Source organism: Aotus nancymaae, unplaced genomic scaffold (assembly GCF_030222135.1).
Source record: "Aotus nancymaae isolate 86718 unplaced genomic scaffold, 86718_ANA_hifiasm-v0.15.2.pri h1tg000053l, whole genome shotgun sequence".
Taxonomy (NCBI): Eukaryota; Metazoa; Chordata; class Mammalia; order Primates; family Aotidae; genus Aotus; species Aotus nancymaae.
In genome coordinates this window covers 3,575,265-3,595,487 of record NW_026988467.1, presented here as the reverse complement: position 1 = coordinate 3,595,487, position 20,223 = coordinate 3,575,265, and the positions used below count along the sequence as shown (strand labels likewise).

The window sequence follows — 20,223 nt, the reverse complement described above, 5'->3', positions numbered from 1 at the left end:
ATTTGCTCTAGAAGTGGCATCCTGTGCCCAGATGGTGGGTTTCTTGGAGCTTCTGACTCGTTGGCTAAATACTTACCAAAGAGAGAAACATTCTCCCAGCTAACGTGCGGACTGTCTACCATGTGCCGTGGTCAGGGCTGTCGTGGAATGAGAGTTCGATCTGCGTGACCTCCCATAGTCACGTGAGGCAGTGCCGTCGTTCTGCCCGTTGTACAGATGAGCACGTGGAGGAGTGAGGGTTTTGACAGACTGCCCAGGTCACCCAGCGAGTAAGAGCCAGAGCCAGGAATGTTCTTGGAGCATGACTTGCTCAGCCTCAGAGCTGCTGGAGGAGCAGGGAGGAGATGCAGACCCGGGAGCTGCTGCCCCCGGGGCCCCCGCGCTGGCCGCAGGGCCGGCCAGGCTGCTTGAGCCACAAGTGGAAGCTGCACCCTGGATCTGCGCCCGCTGCCCATTACTCGTCTCCCGGTCTTGGCCTGTGAAGGCGGGTTTCATCAGCCGGGTGCTGTCTGGGAAGGTGGCAGGCAACGTGCCCTGGCAGGACTGCCAAGCTGGCTTGTTGGGAATCCAGAGATTTCATGGAGCTCCCATGCTGCCAGCTGCTCATGGCAAGGATGAAGTTGTTCCTATTTGGGGAAGTGAGGTGGCATTTCCATTCTCTTTGACCTGGGAGAGCTCCCTGCCCTCATGCAGGGCCTGACTAGGCACTGCCCCCGCGCAGGAGTGCAACGCGCAGTGGGCAGGCGCTCACCTGCTGACAGGGCCCAGGGTCCTGAAGCTACGCCTCATGTCTAGTTCTCAGAACAGCCGTGGGTCCCTCCTCTGGGACTCCTGATGCGGGGGGTGGGTCCCGGGAGTTTGCTTCTAGGCTGACAGTCTGTGTGTTGGTCACCAGGAACCCCAAGGGCTGTTGCCAACTCCTCACCTTGTGGCTTTGCTGAAGGTCTTCACCATCAGCCCTTCCCTGCCAGGGCAGGCTGGGGACGTGCAGCTTCAAAGGGAGAAAGTGCCCCTCTGTCCTCTGTCTCTCTCATGGAAACAGCATCTCAGCGCCCCTTCTGTGGCCTGGCAGATGGCACACAACCCTGATGCACACACCACCTAGGAGGAGTCCAAACACGTGGAATGTTCTTTCTCTTTCCTCTGGGAGCCATCGAGCCCTTTGGGGACCTTCTCCTGTCCTTGGGTTGTCACCATTGCACAAATGGCGTCCCCTCTAGTGGCCTCACCCTGCTTCTCCTCTGCCCTAGGATCATGCGACCAGATGACGCCAACGTGGCCGGCAATGTCCACGGGGGGACCATCCTGAAGATGATCGAGGAAGCGGGTGCCATCATCAGCACCCGGCATTGCAACAGCCAGAACGGGGTAAGAGTCTGGGCCCTGGAGGCCGCACCATTGTGGGTTCAGGACAGGAGTTCCTGGGGAGCCAGGCCTGCAACCTTCCTTCCCCTTGTGCACCAGGCCTTGGGGATGTTGGGGGAAGTGGCCCAAGTAGTTCTGCTCTGGACCCTTGGAGCTATGCTTGGTTTTGGCCTCAGCCAGGAGGTGTGGGAACCCACCAGAGATGAAGCGTCAAGCAAGCGGCCAGGCCCTCACTCCACCACTCCCCGCCATGCTGAGTCCCCCGCCAACCTGGCCCTGATCAGAAGCACGCCCTGCCTGTGTTGGGTGAAATTCATTGTCATGGCCAGGAGCTGAGACATAAGGGCCAGACAGCAGACTTAGGGGAGATCCCACCTCTGCCCTGACCAACCCCAGTGGCCGTGGCAAGTGGCGTGGCTCTCTGTGCCTTGGCCACTTCCTGGCTGTGAAGCTCACAGGCCTGGTACCACTGTGCCCACGAGGGGCCAGTTCTCCACCTGCCCCCAAATTGTTGGGGAGGGCCCTGCGACCCCACAGCTGGGGACAAGGGGCACGATCTCTAGTGTCAACCTCAGGGCTACTCTAGGACATTCAGCCATCCCCAGCCCTGGGGAGGGGACATTTTCTCTAAAGGCAGCTGTTGGGGAGAAGGCAGCCCTCGGGTGCTGAGGACAGGGCGTCTGCCTTGGTGCCAAAGCTGTGGCCTCCACACTACGGGACTTGGTCAGCACACCTGCTGTGGCCTCCAGGGAGGCAGAGAGGAGGAAGACTCAGCCAAGGTCTAGTGGGAGTGTGAGGTGCAGGTCCCCACTGCAGGCACGGGCACGATGCCACTCTATGAAGAGGCTAAGTGGAAGCCACGTCAGAGACCAGGGGCAGCGGAGACTGTTAGCTCTGAGCACGCTGGCGAGATTCAGGAAGTGGCCTACTGGCTCTGTCAGCCTGGGCTGCTGTGACAAAGACCGCAGCCTGGTGGCTTGTGAACAACAGAAATGCATTTGTCACAGCCCTGCAGGCTGGAAGGCCAGGACCAGGGCGCCAGCAGATTCCGTGTCTGTTGAGGGCCTGTTTCCTGGTTCATAGACGTCACATCACTTCTTGTGTGTCCTCACTTGGCAGGAGGGGCTCTCTCGGGCCCTTTTATAGGACACTAATCCCATTTGTGAGGCTTCTGTCCCCATCCCCTCACTCCTAAAGGCCCTGCCTCTTACTACCACCCCCTTGGGTGTTAGGATTTTAACACAGGAATTTTGGGGGGAGACAGACATGCGGACCATGGCACACATGTTCAGTCTGGAACAGTGGGCAGCGTGTGTTCCAGTGGAGTGGAAGCTGTGTGTGTGTGTGTGTGTGTGTGTGTGTGTGCGCGCGTGCACGCATACATGCATGCATGTGTGAATGTGTGTGTGCATGTGTAGAATGAACCAAGCCACCGTGAGTGCTGATGGTTGGACATGGACATGGGGGACATCATATGGTAGAGGCTCTGGAGTGGGTTTGCTGGCAGCGCCTGGTTTAGGAGGGGCTCGCTGGCCCAGCTGGGGATGGATAGATTCTGTGGCCCAGAGGCTCCAGTGCAGCTTGGCCACGTTGAGAGAGCGCCCTCTGGTGGCCATGGGGAGGACGGGCCTGAGCCTGAGAGCCTTGGGCGATGGTGAGGGCCAAGTCCCAAGTTCCTGCTGCACCCTTCAAGAAAGAGACTGCGAGGGTCCCTGGCAGGCCTGGCAGGAGAGGATGGACACTGGAAGCAGGTGGTAGGTCTGGGCTGTGACTCTGCCTCAAACCTGTGCTTTGAACAGTTGCCCCTCCTTGCTCCTTCTCCAGGTCTGGGCTGCTGGAGGGAGTTTTGACACGTTGACTTGGAGAAGCCTCTGGGCTACTGGTCACCAGGATGGTGATCCTGAAATTCTAGGCTCAGGAGGGGGTCTGTGAGCTCCAGGCAGCCCCAGGGTATGGGGGTGAGAATAGTCCCTGGTACCTGGATGCTGACCTGAAGGGCTTTGCTGGGGCCCTGGGTGGGGCAGGGAACCCCTCCTCCAACCCCATCCGCACTCACCTAGTGGCACCATCCAGTCTGTGGCTTTAATACCACAGTCCAGTCCTAGGATTCTGTCTCCGGCTGCGGCCTCTTGGTTGGCCCAATCTGGATGCTTGCTTCTCCCAGCCTCCCTCCCCTCCGTAAATGGTCTCTGCCACCCCCAGGTGCCCAGGCTCAAAGCCTGGAGCCTCCGTCGACCTCTATCCCTCCCACACTCATGAGACTCTGGGAGCAGATTCTGCTGCTCTACCTTCCGGGAAGTCCAGATCTGAGCACAGCCCCCCAGGCCCACCCTCACGTGGGTCCAATGGTGCTGCTCTCCTGATCACCTGATCACTGCAGCAGCCTCCTGATGTGTCACCCTGCTGGTTCCTGCCGCCTCATTTGCTCTCCAGCAGTAGCCGGGGGATGTGAAGTCAGAGCGCAGCGCTGCCCACGCCGAGTCCTCCTGAGTCAAGGCGCATCCACACCAGTCCCTGTCCCTGCCTAGCGTGGCTTGGGGACCTCACCTCCTACATCTCTTTGTCAGCTCTCCCTCTGGCCATGCTGGCTTTTCTCCAGATATCCGCAGGGCTCTGCCCTTACTTCTTCCAGGTTCTGAATAAAAACAGTGTCATCCCAGCACTTTGGGAGGCTGAGATGGGCAGATCACTGGAGCTCAGGAGTTTGAGACCAGCCTGGACAACATGGCAAAACGTTGTCTCTACAAAAACTACGAAAATTAGCCAGGTGTGGTGGTGTGTGCCTATAGGCCCAGCTTCTCGGGAGGCCGAGGCAGGAGGATCACCTGAGCCCAGGAAGGTGGAGGCTACAGTGAGCTGAGATCACATCACTGCACTCTAGCCTGGGTGACAGAGTGAGACCCTGTTTCTACAAAAATAAAACACAACATCAGCCATGCCCCCGATGGCCTGGCTCCCACCTTCCTTCCAGTTGCTGCTCTGCTCCTGACCTGCTGTACTTATATAGAGCAGTAGCCCCACGAGGGCAAGACTTCTGCCGTTGGTTTCCCCAGACTGAGGCATAGAGCACGCTCAGGCATCTGCTGAAGCTGGGAACTCCCACCTGGCACCGTCACTGCTGCTGAGAGCTTCCACTGAGTGAGCACTTGTGATGAGCCCGTGGCCACTCTGGGCTCTCCCTGTGTAGTCTTCCCAGCCACCTGTAGAGACAGACACTGTTTTTTTTTTAGACAAAGTTTCGCTCTTGTTGCCCAGGCTGGAGTGCCGTGGCATGATCTTGGCTCACCGCAACCTCCGCCTCCTGGGTTCAAGCGACTCTCCTGCCTCAGCCTCCCGTGTAGTTGGGATTACAGGCATGCGCCACCACACCCAGCTAATTTTTGTATTTTTAGTAGAGATGAGGTTTCACCATGTTGGCTATGCTGGTCTTGAACTCCTGACCTCTTGATCCACCTGCCTTGGCCTCCCAAAGTGCTGGGATTACAGGTGTGAGCCACCATGCCTGGCCCTAATTTTCTTCTTTGGTATTTTAAGCTGGAAGAGATCCAAGCTCTAGGGTCATCAGCGGCCTTCTGCCCTGGGAAGGGCAGGCTTGAAGCCATCCCCAGGTGTCCCCATGCCAGGCCTAGGTGTCGGCACCACGGGGAATGCTCCTGGATGGTTCTGCCTGAGAGGCATCCCAAGGGAATGCGTGAGGAGGAGCCTTTACCTTCCTCCAGCTGAAGTCACTCTCTCTGAGTGAACCTGCTTTTGCACGCCCTCTGAGGCCCTCCACCTGCCCTTCACCCTGGCCCGCAAGGCTGGGCAGCCTGGCTCTGCTGACCTTTGTCCATTCTCCCACTGCGTCCCTGTGTTCTGGTGGCTCCCTCCCACCTCCCTCCCACTCTGCCGCTCTTTCCTCTCCCTGTGGTACCAGTGCTCCCCCCACTTTCCCCTGTCCTCAGCTCAAATGCCTCTCATCTGAAGTTGTGCCCCCCTTCACATCAAGGGGCTGTCTTGAGAGCACCTTGAGAGTCCCTCGGGACGCCTCTCACGCAGAACCGTAAATGGCGTGGCCTCATTTACTTCTTGTTCATCCCCCAGCCAGAACCCAGGCTCCTCTGACCTCCCATCTGCACACCCAGCACTGAGAGGCCACACAGATGTTGCCAGAAAACAGCTGCAGAGCAGGGAAGTGGAAGGCCACTGCCACCCAGAGCCCCGAGTGTGTCCGTGTTTGGTCTATGTTAGCATAGCACACCATAATGTATTTAGCCACCCTCAAACAACACACACTTGGCTTAATTCCACTTTCAGGTCTTGCAAACAGTGTTTGGCTCATTCCAAGACGGGTACCGCCCTGCCCAGAGGCTGTGCCTAATTCTTTTTTTTGGCTTAAGTCAAATAGGATTAATTCTTTTTTTTTTTTGAGAGAGAGAGTTTCGCTTTTGTTGCCCAGGCTAGAGTGCAATGGCACTATCCCAGCTCACTGCAACCTCCTCCTCCCGGGTTAAAGTGATTCTCCTGCCTCAGCCTCCAGAGTAGCTGGAATTACAGGCATGCACCACCATGCCCGGCTAATTTTGTATTTTTGGTAGAGGTGGGGTTTCACCATGTTAGTCAGGCCTATCTTGAACTCCTGACCTCAGGTGATCCACCTGCCTCGGCCTCCCAAAGTGCTGGAATTAGCTGTCGTGCCCAGCTGGCAATGCCTATTTCTTACCTGGCTCAGTGCAGCCCTGCCCTAGCAACCTTTGGCCAGTGGGTGGTGCCATTGCCACATACATTGACTTGGGGGTGAAAGACACAGTTCCAGACATCACTTTACTGTGACCTGTTGAGAGGAGGGCAGGGTTTGCAGGGCACAAGCCTGTGCAAACCAGAATGGGGAAGCCTCGGGCCACCCTGGACAGCTCTAGAACTCTTCCTGCCCAGCCCCAGATGCACCCACAGAGTCCCTGCGCCTGGGTGCAGGAGAGTCACCAGGGAGAGGGTTCAGACAGAGGCTCCCAGTCACACCTCCAAAGAAGCAGGTGCTGGGTTTGTGGTGGGCCCCGGAGCTTGCATGTTTGCCCCACCCCGGTGAGTCCTCGTGCAGGTGGGTGCGCTGCACGTTGGTGCTTTGGAGGCAGCAGGCAGTAGGTGGGAGAGCACAGATGTGCACACCAGGGCTCGAAGTGACCGCCGTGTACTGTCTGTGTGCCCTGGGACGCTTGCCCAGTGTGTCACCCCTTGTCGGGTTGCTGTGAAGATCACCTGGGCCAGTGATGCCAGGGCTGGCAGGCAGGCCCCCCCCTCATCTGCCCCCTGCCCACCCCAGTGAGCCTGAGAGCACCTCAGTGTCATGCTGTCAACGTCCTAAGGAAGCTGTTGTCGCAGTAGAAAGTCATGGCAGTCCTCTGGAAACTGGAGGCTCACATTCCCCACGGCTCAAACACAAGGTCATCTTTTGTGTCATTTATTCACCGACGACGAGGAATAAGTCTGTTCTGAGTGTTGGTCAGGGTGCCGTGAGGTGCCGAACGCCAAGCCAGTTACTGCTGTCCCGAGAAACACTTGGGATCATATATAAAAGTCTTTATCCTTGGGCCCAGAAAATAATCCCAAATGCAGACAATGGCTTTAAGTGCAAGGGTGCCCATCACAGCATTGTTTATAATGAGAGTCAACTGGGGATGGCCCAAATCTCTAACAGAAGAAGAAGAATGTTCAGTTCCACCTGGCTGGCCAGACTGGAGTGCAGAGGTGGGATCTCGGCTCTGCCTCCCAGGCTCAAGCGATTCTCCTGCCTCAGCCTCCCAAGTACTTAGGACTGCAGGCTGTGCCACCACGCCCAGCTAATTTTTATATTTTAGTAGAGATGGGGTTTCACCATGTTGGCCAGACTGGTCTTGATCTCTTTACCTCGTGATCCACCTGCCTTGGTCTCCCAAAGTGTTGGGATTACAGGTGTGAACCACTGTGTTCGGCCTGAAAGTAATTTTCTAAAAAAAAGTTAGGTGTGGTGGCATGCTCCTGTAGTCCCAGCTACTCAGGAGGCTGAGGCTGGAGGATCACTTGCGCCCAGGAGGAGTTTGAGGCTGCAGTGAGCATGACTGTGCCTGTGAATAGCCATTGCATTCCTGCCTGGGCAGCATAGCAAGGTCCTGTCTCTAAAAATAATAATAATAATTTTGCATTGGAGTGCCACGAAAAGGAAGTCATGAAAGGACAAGGAAGTCTTTCGCAGACAGCCACCGTCTGGGTGTTTGCGTCTCAGTCTGCAGTGTGGAATTCCTCACCCCCAGGGTGATGGTATTAGGAGGTGGGGCCTTTGGGAGGTGATGAGGGCATGGGGGTAGAGCTTTATGAATGGGATCATTGTCCTCAGGAAAGAGGCCTGAGTTAGCTCATTTGCCCCAACCACCACATGAGGACACACGCCATCTATGAACTTCCAGGAAGCTGGCCCTCACCAGACATGGAATCTACCTGTCCTTGGACTTCCAGCCTCCAGGACTTGAGAAATAAATTTCTGTTGTGTCTAAGTGCCCAGGCTAAGGCATTTTGTTACAGCAGCCCAACGAACTAAGACCCAACGATACAGAAGATGATCCCTAGGGAAGATGAAGAGAGAAAAGCATGGTGCAGCGCCACCTTCCACCTCCACCTCACCGTGTGGGTGTAGATGCAGTGTCTGATCTGACACATGGGACCCTGGCAACCCCAGCTGCCAAGGGGTCCTGTGTGGCAGGGGACAAGGTGGCCAGAGGCAAACCCGGCACCATAATTAAATTTTGAATCATGAAGGATAAATAACATTTAAATTTTAAAAAAGAATAGTTGGGCCAGGCATGGTGGCTCACACTTGTAATCCCAGCACTTTGGGAGGCCAAGGCAGGAGAATTGCCTCAATCCTGGAGGTGGAAGTTGCAGTGAGCCGAGACTGCCCCACTGCACTCCAGCCTGGGGGACAGAGTGAGACTCCATCTCAGAAAAAAAAAAAAATGGGGCCAGGCTCGGTGGCTCACACCTGTCATCCCAGCACTTTGGGAGGCCAAGGCTGGTGGATTACTTGAGGTCGGGAGTTTGAGATCAGCCTGACCAACATGGCGAAACCCTGCCTCTACTAAAAATACAAAAACTAGCTGGGCGTGGTGGCACACGCCTGTAATTCTAGCTACTCAGGAGGCTGAGGCAGGAGAATTGCTTGAACCTGGGAGTTGGAGGTTGCAGTGAGCTGAGATCTCGCCACTGCACTCCAGCCTGGGGGACAGAGCGAGACTCCATCTCAGAAAAAAAAAAAAAAGTACTGATAGCAAAGAGCCATGTCACAACACGGGCAGATTATTTTTCCCATATTGAATGAAAAAGAATCAGAAGGTCAGAGTGTACATTTAGCAGGGTTTTTGTTTTTTTGTTTGTTTTTGAGATGGAGTCTCACTCTGTCACCCAGGCTGGATTGCGGTGGCGCGATATTAGCTCTCTGTAACCCCCACCTCCCAGGTTCAACCGATTATCATACCTCAGCCTCCCGAGTAGCTGAGATTACAGACGTGCACTGCCACACCTGGCTAATTTTTGTATTTTTAGTAGAGATGGGGTTTCACCATATTGGCCAGGCTGGTCTCGAACTCCTGGCCTCACATGATCAGCCCGCCTCGGCCTCCCAAAGTTCTGAGGTTAGAGTCATGAGCCACCACACCCAGCCTAAAAAAGAATAGTGATTGCGAAGAATGTGTCACAACACGGGCAGATTATTCTTCCCATGTTGAATGAAAAAGAATCCGAAGGTCAAGGTGTATATTTAGTTTTTGCACAGCTATGTTAGACTAAAACTGTGAAATGAGCCAGGCAGACAAACAAGTGAGGCAACAAAACCCCCATTCTTGGGAAAAAAGCCTGGAAAGAAAGATCCCAAAATAGTAACCGTGGTTATCTTTGAACGGGAGGAGCCATTTTCCCCTTTGTTTCTACTTTCTTGTATTTCCCAAATTTTCCCCAATGACTCTGTATGCATTTTTTCGCTTTTTATTATGCAAATAATGCATGCTTATTGTGAGAAAATCAGAAAACAGGAAGAAGCGCTTGGCGATCCCACTGCCTGGGGAATCGCCTGCAGCAGTTGCTCTGGGCTGGGCTCTCCAGGGCTCCTCTGCATCCCTGTGCCTCAGCGTTCAGGAATGCACGGTGCCAATAAATTGCAGCAAATTGGTTGCTTTCACAGTGGGGAACAAAAGCAAAGGCAGTTTCCGGGGGCATGTCCGGGGCAGGGGTCTTGGGGCTGGGCTGGCCGGCCCAGGCTGACCGCTGCCTCTGTCTCCACAGGAGCGCTGTGTGGCCGCGCTGGCTCGGGTTGAGCGCACCGACTTCCTATCGCCCATGTGCATCGGAGAGGTGGCCCACGTCAGCGCGGAGATCACCTATACCTCTAAGCACTCGGTGGAGGTGCAGGTCAACGTGTTGTCTGAAAACATCCTCACAGGTACTTCTGGGAGTGACAGTGGCGACTGGAGCACTCAGGGCTGTGGCCACACAGCTGCTCCCCTCCCGAGGGCAGAGGACGCCCCAGGGCCTGGCTCCTTTCCCACCACCAAGACCTCCCTCACCTCCCACCTTGGCCCTGGGAGCAGCTCCGTCCATTGCATTGATTTTGCAGACAGGAAACGGGCACAGAGGGGTTAAGAAATGAGCCCAAGTCAGCCAGGCGCGGTGGCTCATGTTGTAATCCCAGCAATTTGGGAGGCCAAGGCGGGTGGAGGTCAGGAGCTCGATACCAGCCTGACCACCATGGTGAAACCCCGTCTCTACTAAAAATACAAAAAATCAGCCAAAGCATGGTGGCGCACACCTGTAATTCCAGCCACTTGGGAGGCTGAGGCAGAAGGATCGCTTGAACCTGGGAGGTGGAGGTTGCAGTGAGCCCAAATCACACCATTGCTGGCCCTGACAACAGAGTAAGACACCGTCCTCCCCCAAAAAGAGAGCCCAGTTTCAGCAAGTTCGGGCACTCAGACTAGGACTCAACCCTTCCATCCGCGTTTGGCCTGAGTACATCACTGCTGCCTGTCCTGTTACCTGTGGCCAGCTCATCCATGGCAGGGGCTGGGCGTGGGCTGTGAGTCCGGTGCATACCGTCCGTCTGCCCCTCTGTGGGTCTTCCTGACCTGCCTTCCCTTCTCAAGCACAGGCAGGTGTTGGCTCTGGAGAGGACACTGCCTGCTCCCAGGGGACTTGCCCTGGGCCCCAGAAAACAGGCTTAGATAGAAACTCACTGAGTGAACCTTTGCCTCTGCCTTCATCTGAATATTCCTCTCCTTGGCGGTGGTAACCATGGAAACCCCCTTCCCTTTCCCACTGGGCGCTGCAGGAGAGGGCGACTCCAGTGCTCACCAGTTCAGTGCTCCTTTTTATACCCCAGCTGGGGACAGGAGGTGAGGGGGTGGGAAGACAAGCCTCTTCCTCTGCCCCGGCCCTCTCCCTGCCACCTCCCAGGTCGCCAATTCTCCCGTGCAGAAGAGAGACTTGGCTGCTTTCCTCCTCTTCCCCACCCTGTTCCTCAGCAGTGCTGCCCTGTGGGGTGCCAGCTCACAGCCATCTAAGGGGCTCGAGTCCTCTTCCCCATGATGGGCGGGTAGCAAGCACAGTTATGCATCTAGAACGTTCTGAGGACCGCAGCAGGGTTGGTGATTAAATGGGTGTGTCAGCTCAGCTTCGGCAGGTGGACAGATTTAGCTGAGCAAGGGCCTGGGGTGGAAGGTGGTCAGCGGGCCTTCCCTGTGCTCCCATGGCCTGCCACTCCCTCGGCGTGCACCGCTGACATCAGAGGGACCCTTGGAGTGAGATGCGCTACCGTTGTGCCATGAGGTCTTTCAGAGGGGCCCGTGGATGCTGTCTCAGGCCACAGCACAGAAAGGGGCATATGGGCACCTCCCACCTCAGCAGCAGCACCCACACTCAGGAGAGGCTCAGGGCAGGGTGGGTTCTCTGAGTTAGGGGCCTTGGGGTTCCCTGCCATCTCCCGTGAGGTCGCAGCTCTTCTGACCATTCGGAGGGTGGAGCCTTGGCCCCTTCCTGGAGAGGAGGGATGGCCCTCTGTGCTCTGCTGCCTCCCAGGACCTTCCTGCTTGTGAGAGCCCTGTCAGCAGCGTCCTTTGTCACTGTAGCAGTTGGTGGCTTCAGAAATGCCGGGAAGGGATCTTTGTTGCAGATTTTCTGCCATGGAAGTTCCCTCTGTGGTCCATCAGAGGCCACAGCCTCAGAGGAAGCCCCAAAGAGCAGTTTGTTTTGTTTTGGTTTGTTTTTTGAGATGGAGTCTTGCTCTGTCACCCAGGCTGGAGTGCAGTGGCATGATCTCGGCTCACCACAATCTCCGCCTCCCAGGTTCAAGCTATTCTCCTGCGTCAGCCTCCTGAGTAGCTGGGATTACAGGTGCCCACCACCACACCTGGCTAATTTTTGTATTTTTAGTAGAGATGGGGTTTCACCATGATGGCCAGTCTGGTCTGGAACTCCTGACCTCAGGTGATCCACCTGCCTCGGCCTTCCAAAGTGCTGGGATTATAGGCGTGAGCCATCGAGCCCGGCTGAGCAGTTTGGGATGATGAGGAGAGAGGCAGAGAGACAGAAAGGTGTTCTCAGACTTTCAGCATGGCTGGGACTTGCTGTCCCCACAGGGAGCAATGCAGCCCAAAGGTGCTGAGCTTGAGGAACTCCCCAGATCATGAACTTCCCTTTCCTGGCCGCTTCTGCTGGCCCATAATAGACATGGAACTAATAGTGGATGAGCAAATGAATGAATGAATGAATAAGTGACGGAGTGGAGTGACAAGGAAGAACTGGGTGTCAGTGCTGAGAGACATGCTGGCTGATGGGGTTCTGATGAGGATGGCGCTAACTGACATATTCCTGGGAGTTCCTTGCTCTTTAGGGCTGAGGGTGGAGAGAGGGGCATAGGCTCTTGTGCAGAGCCAGGGCAGGCGTGACCTTGAGAGAGCAGCCCCCACTCACCCAGAAGGTGCTGGGCGTTTCTCTGCCTCCCCGCTCTGTCCCGGCCTCCACGGCCTTCGGCCTTCTCCTCCTCAGAGAGGAACGGAGATGCCCACCCTTCCTCCCTGGGGACATCAGGGCTGGCATTGCCCTGTCGTGCCCATGAGGAAGCGGAGGCTTGAAGAAGGCAGGAGACGCATGCCAGCACATGATGGCTTTTCCCAGTGGGGCTGGGCGGTTCCCCAGGTTCTTCTTCCTGGCTTCAGCCTTTTCCCTGTAGCAGGGGCTGGGGCAAGGATGCCCTGGAGCCCCGAGGCTGTGGCTTTTCTCCGTGTCTTGGTCAGGCCCTGGAGCCCCGAGGCTGTGGCTTTTCTCCGTGTCTTGGTCAGGCCCTGGAGCCCACTGTCATCTCACTCTGTGATTGTGGGTCTCATCTCCCCCTGTCTCCCTCATCTCGTCTATGCTTCTGCTCCTCTGCTGTCTCTCTCTGCCGTCTCTCTCTGCCGTCTCTCCCTCTGCCATCTCTCTCTGCCATCTCTCTCTGCAGTCTCTGTTATTCTCTTGAGGCTCTCCTCTGTCTCTGCCCATGTGTCCCCTGGAGATTGAGCTTATGAAGTCCCCAACACTAAGAACAGCACCTGGCACTCAGTGGGCATGCAGGGAGCACTGGCTGAATGGGTGGTGACCTCTGAAAGACAGGGGCACTGCAGGTGGGGGCAGAGGAAGCACTCAGGGGCCCTGGCTGGAGCAGGCTGAGTAATAGGCTGTGTGCGTGACATCTGTGTGCTGTCTCCACCCCAGGAGGCAGGGGTCCCCTGTTCTGTATGTCCCCTCTATTTGGGCTGTGCCACCTGTCACAAGGCCACTGAGTGAGCCCAGGCCCAGGCAGACAACCCACAAACCTTGCCTTTGAGGCAGCTCATTTATCTCCAGCAACTGTCAAAGTATTAAGGTAGCTGGGATGTGATTGCTGCGAATTGCTCCAGAAAATAGCTGGGAGCTCTTAAGATTTTAAAAGAGGTTTTTTTTTGAGATGTCACTCTGTGGCCCAGGCTGGAGTGCAGTAGCGCGATCTCAGCTCACTGCAACCTCTGCCTCCTGGGTTCAAGTGATTCTCCTGCCTCAGCCTCCCAAGTAGCTGGGACTGAAGGCATGTGCCCCCACGCCCGGCTTTTAGTAGAGACAGGGTTTCATGGTGTTAGCCAGAATGATCTTGATCTCCTGACCTCATGATCCACCCACCTCAGTCTCCCAAAGTGCTGGGATTACAGATGTGAGCCCGCCGGCTGGCCAAGAGGTAAGATATTTTTTAATACTGTCATTGTCTTTTGATGGTTTCATTAAATGATGGAGACAATACTGTTAGCATGTTTGCCTCGCTGTATGGTGTTCATTTAGGTCCAGAGGGCCACTCGAGTTGCCATGGAAACCGGCTTGTCAGGCTGGCTCTGGCTGAGTCCAACAGGAAATCTTTATTCCCAAAAGCAGGTTGTCAGATTCACTCTCAGTCAAAGTGCGGTGGAAATATTTTCCCATATTATTTGTCTGCGGTTCCCAAGCACAGGGAGCCCCTTGTCCTCACCGTGTGTTCCGTTGGGGGAGGAGCGGCAGGCCGGGGCCTTTTCCTAATGGGCCCCCTGGGGTGTGACTTGGAGCCTGGGGCTGTGTTTACTGAGGAAGAAAAGCACTTTGCTGTGGGAAGGCAGGTTCAGGTAACTGGTGGGAAGTGAGCGCCTCCAGGGGTTTAGGCAGGGCCTGAGGCTGCTCCTGTCTCCTGTTCCTCTGTGATTTTCTGCAGTTCACTCTTCCGTGGAGATTACAGTGAGCATCTTCCGAGTTGAAGAAGCCACTTTTATTTATTTCTTTTATTTTGAGACAGCGTCTCGCTCTGTGGTCCAGGCTGGAGCGCAGTGGTGAAATCTAGGCTCACTGTAATCTCCGCCTTCTAGGCTCAAGGAATCCTGAATCTGTGGTCCCTCAGTCTTTAGGACCACAGGTGCACACCGCCATGCCCAGCTATTTTTTTTTTTTTTTTGAGATGGAGTTTCACTGTTGTTTCCCAGGCTGGAGTACAGTGGCACGATCTTGGTTCACCACAACCTCTGCCTCCCAGGTTCAAGCAATTCTCCTGCCTCAGCCTCCAGAGTAGCTTGGATTACAGACTTGCGCCACCATACCCAGCTAATTTTGTATTTTTAGTAGAGACAAGATTTCTCCATGTTTGTCAGGCTGGTCTCAAACTGCTGACCTCAGGTGATCTACCCGCCTCTGCCTCCCAAAGTTCTGGGATTACAGGCATGAGCCACCGGCAGCCCTAATTTTTTGTATTTTTGGTAGAGACAGGTCTCCCTATATTGCCCAGGCTGGTCTGGAACTCCTGAGCGCAAGTGATCCACATGCCTCAGGCTCCCAAAGTGCTGGGATTACAGGCGTGAGCCACTGAGCCTGATGAAGGCACTTTTTAAAGGCATCTTTGCAGAGACTTGAAATGACTGGGACATGGGAGTATGGCACCAAGCTGCTGTGTGACCCTAGGTAAACCCTAGCCTTGACGTCTCTGGGCTTCAGGCTCCTTCTGTACAAGTGAGGGATGCACACCAGGGATCTCCAGGCTCCTTTAGCCCTGACAGACCACCAGCCTGTGTTTCTCAGCCCGGACAGGCCTCCCTGTCCTGCAACCCCACTTTGCTCTGTGGCTGGGCCCAATGCCCCCAGGGAGTCAGCAGCCTACAGCCCATCTCTCACCACCCGGAAGCTTCTGGTGGAGTTTTGGATGGGCTGACAGCACCCCCAGTGTCTGGTGTGAAGGAAAGGAAGTTCCTGGGGTGGCAAAAATGGGGCTTTGATGAGCTGGCTCTGCTGCTCTGTGCTTTGGGCTGTGGGGGCCCTGGCCGTCTCCCCACCTCTCCTCTGGGCTGCTCCGCCTGGGCACAGCCTCCACATCCCCCGAGCCTCTGCAGCGTACACATCTGTGTGGGCCAAGTGTCTTTCCTGGCTTCCCGTCTGGGGGGCGTTCTTGGCAGTGCCTAGGCAGGTGGATGGGATCTGCAGCGTCAGGACATCACGTTCCCCAGCGAGGAGCTTTTAATTTTGACGTTCGATGTCAGCAGCGATCAGTTGGTGGAGGCTTGAGCCAGCGGGTGAAGCAGGCTCAGCCTTGTCTCCCCGGACACAGTGAAGGTGTCTGCCTGCAGCCAGTCAGTCCTTCCCTTCGGTGTGGGGGGCTCATTGGGAGCTTCTGATGTGTTTTCATAATCAAGCTTCCTTTCTGTCAAAACACCAGGAAGAGGAGGTTGCCTGGAGTTGGTGCCCCCTGGGTGATCCCTATTGGATGGGGCTGACCAGCTCCGGACCCTCCAGGCTTAAACCACGTGGTCTGAAGTCTTTTCAGTAGCCCCTGGAAAGGGACAACTGCCCAAAGTGGGTGCACGGGGAGGGGTTGGGGTCCTGAGCTCAAGCCAGTTTTGGGGGTTATACCTTATGATGGGGTGGGCCCCACGCAGCCTCTCTCCATGGGCTCTGGGGTCTCTGGTTCTGTTTGTCCATGCTCACATGATGGCAGCAACCCCCTCCGGCCAGGTTGCTGAAAAGGCCTTCGGGGTTGGGGGCCAGAAGAAGTGGTACGCAGTGAGGTGTGTTTCAGGTGCTGGGACCGGGCACTGGAGCAGCACCCCATCTCCTGGGCATCACTGATGTGATTTTCTTCTCTTAAGGTGCCAAAAAGCTGACCAATAAGGCCACCCTCTGGTATGTGCCCCTGTCGCTGAAGAATGTGGACAAGGTCCTCGAGGTGCCTCCTGTTGTGGTAAGGTGCCCTTCTGCTTCTCTCTTGGGGGCAGATGGCAGAGACCAGGTCACCTCACCTGACGGTGGGAGGCTCGTTCAGCTGAGGGTCCCAAGGGAGCAACTGGCCAGAGCTGGGGCCCAGGGGCCAGGTCCGTCAGCAGGCAGTGTGCCTCTGGACCAGGCAGGGCATCCCGGGCTCCACAGCAGTTTCTGTCCTGCCTCCGAGGAAACACGGGTGTGTTGGAGCTTCCAGTGTGTGTTGAATTCATGCTTAAAGTGTGAGTGCGAGCTGGCCCAGAACCTGCGGACGTAGACATCCCTCCAACCTAGGGACCTTCTTGTCACACTCCCTAAGCGGAGAAAAGGCGGCGACGAGATCATGAGAGTGATGTGTCCTTCTTTCGGGAGCCGGGACCACCAGGCTGCCCAGCCCGAGCCGGCGGCTCCCGCCATGGCCCTGTGAGCTTGTTCTGATCTCTGCTTCTGCTGCAGTGGCCGTGGAGACAGCTCTCGCACGAGCTTCTGTTTGTCCCTCTTTGTCCCCTGCTGGCGTCTACCTCCTTCTCTGGGTTTCTCTCATTTCTGTCTCTGCTGTGGATGGAAGCGCCTGTCATCATAGCGGTGCACTGTGTTGTCGGAGGGGTCCCGCCCTGGCCGGCGTGTGGGTGAAGCCTGTGGAAGCTGTGCGTGCAGACTCTTGGAGGACATGCATTCATATCCTAAAAGTACTCCCTCGCCTCCTTCTCCTCTGCCCCCAAGTTCATTGGCGAGTCCAGGGACAGGTGTGACCAGCTCGTCCCCCAGCCTGACCCTGCAGTCCTCAGGCCTCAGCTCCCAGGAGGAGCTCTTCTTGGAGGGAACCAGGATTCTGAGTCTGCAGTGTGGGCCCCAGCAGGGAGCTTTTCCTCTGGCTGAGATATATATAGAATACATTTTTAGAAATAATAAAACTGAGAACCAGATTGTCAGGAATTGGTGCCTGCTCTTTTTGCTTCCAGACCCTGGGCTCCGCTGACGCCACCAGACGCCCTGGTCCCCTCCACAGTGTTGCAGGGCTCAGGGCACTTCCCGCCTGTAGGAGGCCTGTCTCTCCGTCTTCCCGCTGCCCCGGGTCACCAGGGATGATGGTGTCTCACTCCCTGCTGCCACTGCCCCGTGAGATGGGGGAGGTGCTCCCTGAGACCTGCTTCCTGCCATCTCTGCTGTCCCCGGCTCCATGTCTGACTGGACACTCTGCTGGGGTCTCCTCAGATGGCAGTCAAGGTCTGGAAGGGGTGTTTCCCCAGGTAGGGGTGGCTGGCTATCGGGTCCAGCTGCTGTTTGTCCTAGATTTTTTTTTTTTAAATCTTGGTGACAGGGGAGCCCTGTCCGTTTTTAACAGGAAGGGCAGGCTGGTGGCTACAGCTCTAGTTTTATGAGACCAGGATGGCAGCACGGTAGAATCTGGCCAGTGGGCGGGGGCTCAGGGTCAGGGTGTAGAGTTCGAGGTCTCACGCTTCTGCCTGAGTCAGTGTCCCGAGGCTGCTGTGGCCAAGTGCCACCAACTGGGTAGCTCTCGCAATAGAAGCTGATTCTCTCACAGTTCTGGAGGCCAGACGTCCAAAGGTGTGGGCAGGACCCCGCACCCTCCCCCGGCTCCAGGCAAGGATCCCTCCTGGCCTCTCCAGCGCTGGGTGGCTCCAGGCGTTCCTTGGCTGAGGCTGCGTCACTCCAGCTTCTGCCTCTGCCTCTGCCTGCGCGTGGCCTGCTTACAGGAACACAGGTCACTGGGCTTAGGGCCTGTGCCATTCCGCTGTGACCTCATTCTATTTACAGCTACAAAGACCCAGGTTTGGAAGTGTTTGCATTTTGAGGTTTCAGGTGGATGTACGTTTCCAGGCACTGTTCAACCTAGTGCACCAGCCCTCAGTTCAACACCCTCCCCCTTCTCCGTTGTTCTTTGTGGGGCTGTTCTCTCTACCTGCTTCTTGGCTGAGATGGAAACTGTGGTCATTTTCAAGCAGTGCTAACTGAGGGGTGGCTGAAGACCTAAGGCACAGGGGTCAGCTGGAGGCTCCTGACTGTTCTCTGCAGAATCACAAGCGCACCCACCCCACCTTCATTCTCTTCTCTAAGCCCTTGGCGTTCAGTGAGCCACATCACATGTAAATATTGAGACACAGCATTTAACGGATTTAATTTTCAGATGCTACCCAGTTCTGAAATCTCTCCCAGGCCCCATGCCTGGCTTCGGCATCTCATGGTGCATCTCAGGCGGGTGATAACCAATGTGCGGTTCTGGACCTGAACACGGTCGCTTTTGCTGCCTGTTGCTGTTAGGATCTATGTGCCAAGGGCTGTTGGGTCATTCTTTGGTTGGTGAAAGGGACGGGTGGCTTCAGACTCCCCTGCCTCCTGTCCCCTTGCCGCAGGGACAGGGCACTTTCAGTGTGGCCCCTCTTAGCCTCCTCTCTCCTTGCCCGGTAATTAGCTCCCTCCCTCCCACATCCTGGAGGAGCCCCCTGTTGCTTTTTCATTTCCTTTGTGTAGTGGGGTTTGATGAGACATAAGTATCATTTGGCCTTGTTGAGGGGTTGTTGAAACCGTTCCACAGAGCCGGGGCAGCCAGAGCTGCAGATGGGAGAGGCTGCACAGTTCTCAGCTGCGGCTGCTGCTAAGAGCTGTTTGCACCATCTTCCCCCAGCACATGCTAGGCCGACGTAGTATAACCCTTCCGTTGATTTGGAATCTAGGTCTCCTGTTTTTCACTGACAGGCCCAGCCACAGACCCGCTTAGGAATCCTGGAAAGTGTAGCTTCCTTCCCTGGCTTCGATAGGCATTTATGCTCATCCCCTGGTGGCCTGGCCACCAGGCTGTCTTATATTCCATGAGCATCTCCCGCCGACCTTTCTACAGGCAGCCATCACTGATTTAGGAAAACATACATCCGTGTATCTATAGATATGCAGATATATATAATACATACTCACATACGTATAGAGATATCACATATGTATGCTTGTAGATATCTTGAACACACATGCGTGCATGCACACACATGTGTGCAAATACACACGTGCGTGCGCGCACACACACACTCTGGTGTCCTGGATGTGTGCGTCTCCCTGGAGAAACCCAGCCGCTGGCTGTGTGCACAGGCATCTATTGTAGGGCGTCTTTGTTCTGCCTTCCTCCCCAGCCTGGCAGAGGCTACAGCTTTCCCAGTGAGCAGGGAACCTCGGTGGCCCTGTGGTGGCCAGAGGGGCCCCAGGATGACCAGAGGGACAGCCGCAGCCCTAGACAGGCTGTGTAGCCACTGTGGGTGGATGCTTTGTTTTTTCCCAAATGTCTGAATGTTTGCTCAAGTGAAGAGTTCACAGCCTGTCTCAGACATTTGGGCCGCGCTGTCTGCTGCTTCAGATCAGTTGGGTTTGATGAGCCCTCGGGGGTGAGAGTTAGGTGCCAGCCATCATTAAAATGTTCTAGTGGTTTTGTTCCCAGATTGAAAGGCAGCACTGGGGAGGAGGCTGGGCTTCTCCTCATGGCTTGTGTCCAGGGCGGGGCCCCATCATTTCCCTGTGCGCCCGCCAAGCACAGACAAATGTGCTGGATGCCGCAAGGATTTATTAGACCAGGGGCTGGCTCCTTAAAAAAAAAATCCCTTTAAAAGGCATTTCTTGAGGATGCTGAATTCACCCATCATTGTTCCTAGATAGGCACAGCACACACTCTCCTCTCTGTCATTTCTTGGCCGATGGAACATTAGGACGTGGTTCATTTATGAAGGAAAATGTTGAATTACCCACTGCAACTTAAAACACTCCCCACGGTTTGCTTCTTTTGAAGAAACCCTTCAGTTCACTTCTCAGGCTCTTTTGAAGATGGATTCTCAACTGAAGATGACGGGTAATTAAGCCGAGGAATGGTGTTCAGGCCCCGCTCAGTTTTGGAGCTGAGCCATGAGCAGGGCTTATCGGGATGTTTACAACTGGCTTTTGAAAGAAAGCCTAACACAGCCGTCTGAAGTGAACTTGTTTAGGTCAGAGGTACTTCAACAGGCGGCTGAGAGGGGCCCAGAGGGGCCTTGAGTTCTGCGGCTTCCCCACAGGCTCAGCTGGAATTGTTAGATGAGTGAATGTGAGAGC

The 20,223-nt window shown here is 55.6% G+C and overlaps 1 protein-coding gene across 4 annotated transcripts in view; it reads left to right on the top strand.

Annotated features, from left to right (window-relative positions):
- ACOT7 (acyl-CoA thioesterase 7) overlaps positions 1-20,223 on the top strand; it is a 121,985-nt gene that overhangs the window by 36,707 nt on the left and 65,055 nt on the right. For all 4 annotated transcript variants that reach the window (XM_064363175.1, XM_064363174.1, XM_064363176.1 and 1 more), the window contains exons 2-4: positions 1,251-1,368; positions 9,652-9,808; positions 16,026-16,117. In XM_064363175.1, coding sequence (XP_064219245.1) covers positions 1,251-1,368; positions 9,652-9,808; positions 16,026-16,117 — 367 coding nt within the window. The remainder of the gene's footprint in view (positions 1-1,250; positions 1,369-9,651; positions 9,809-16,025; positions 16,118-20,223) is intronic.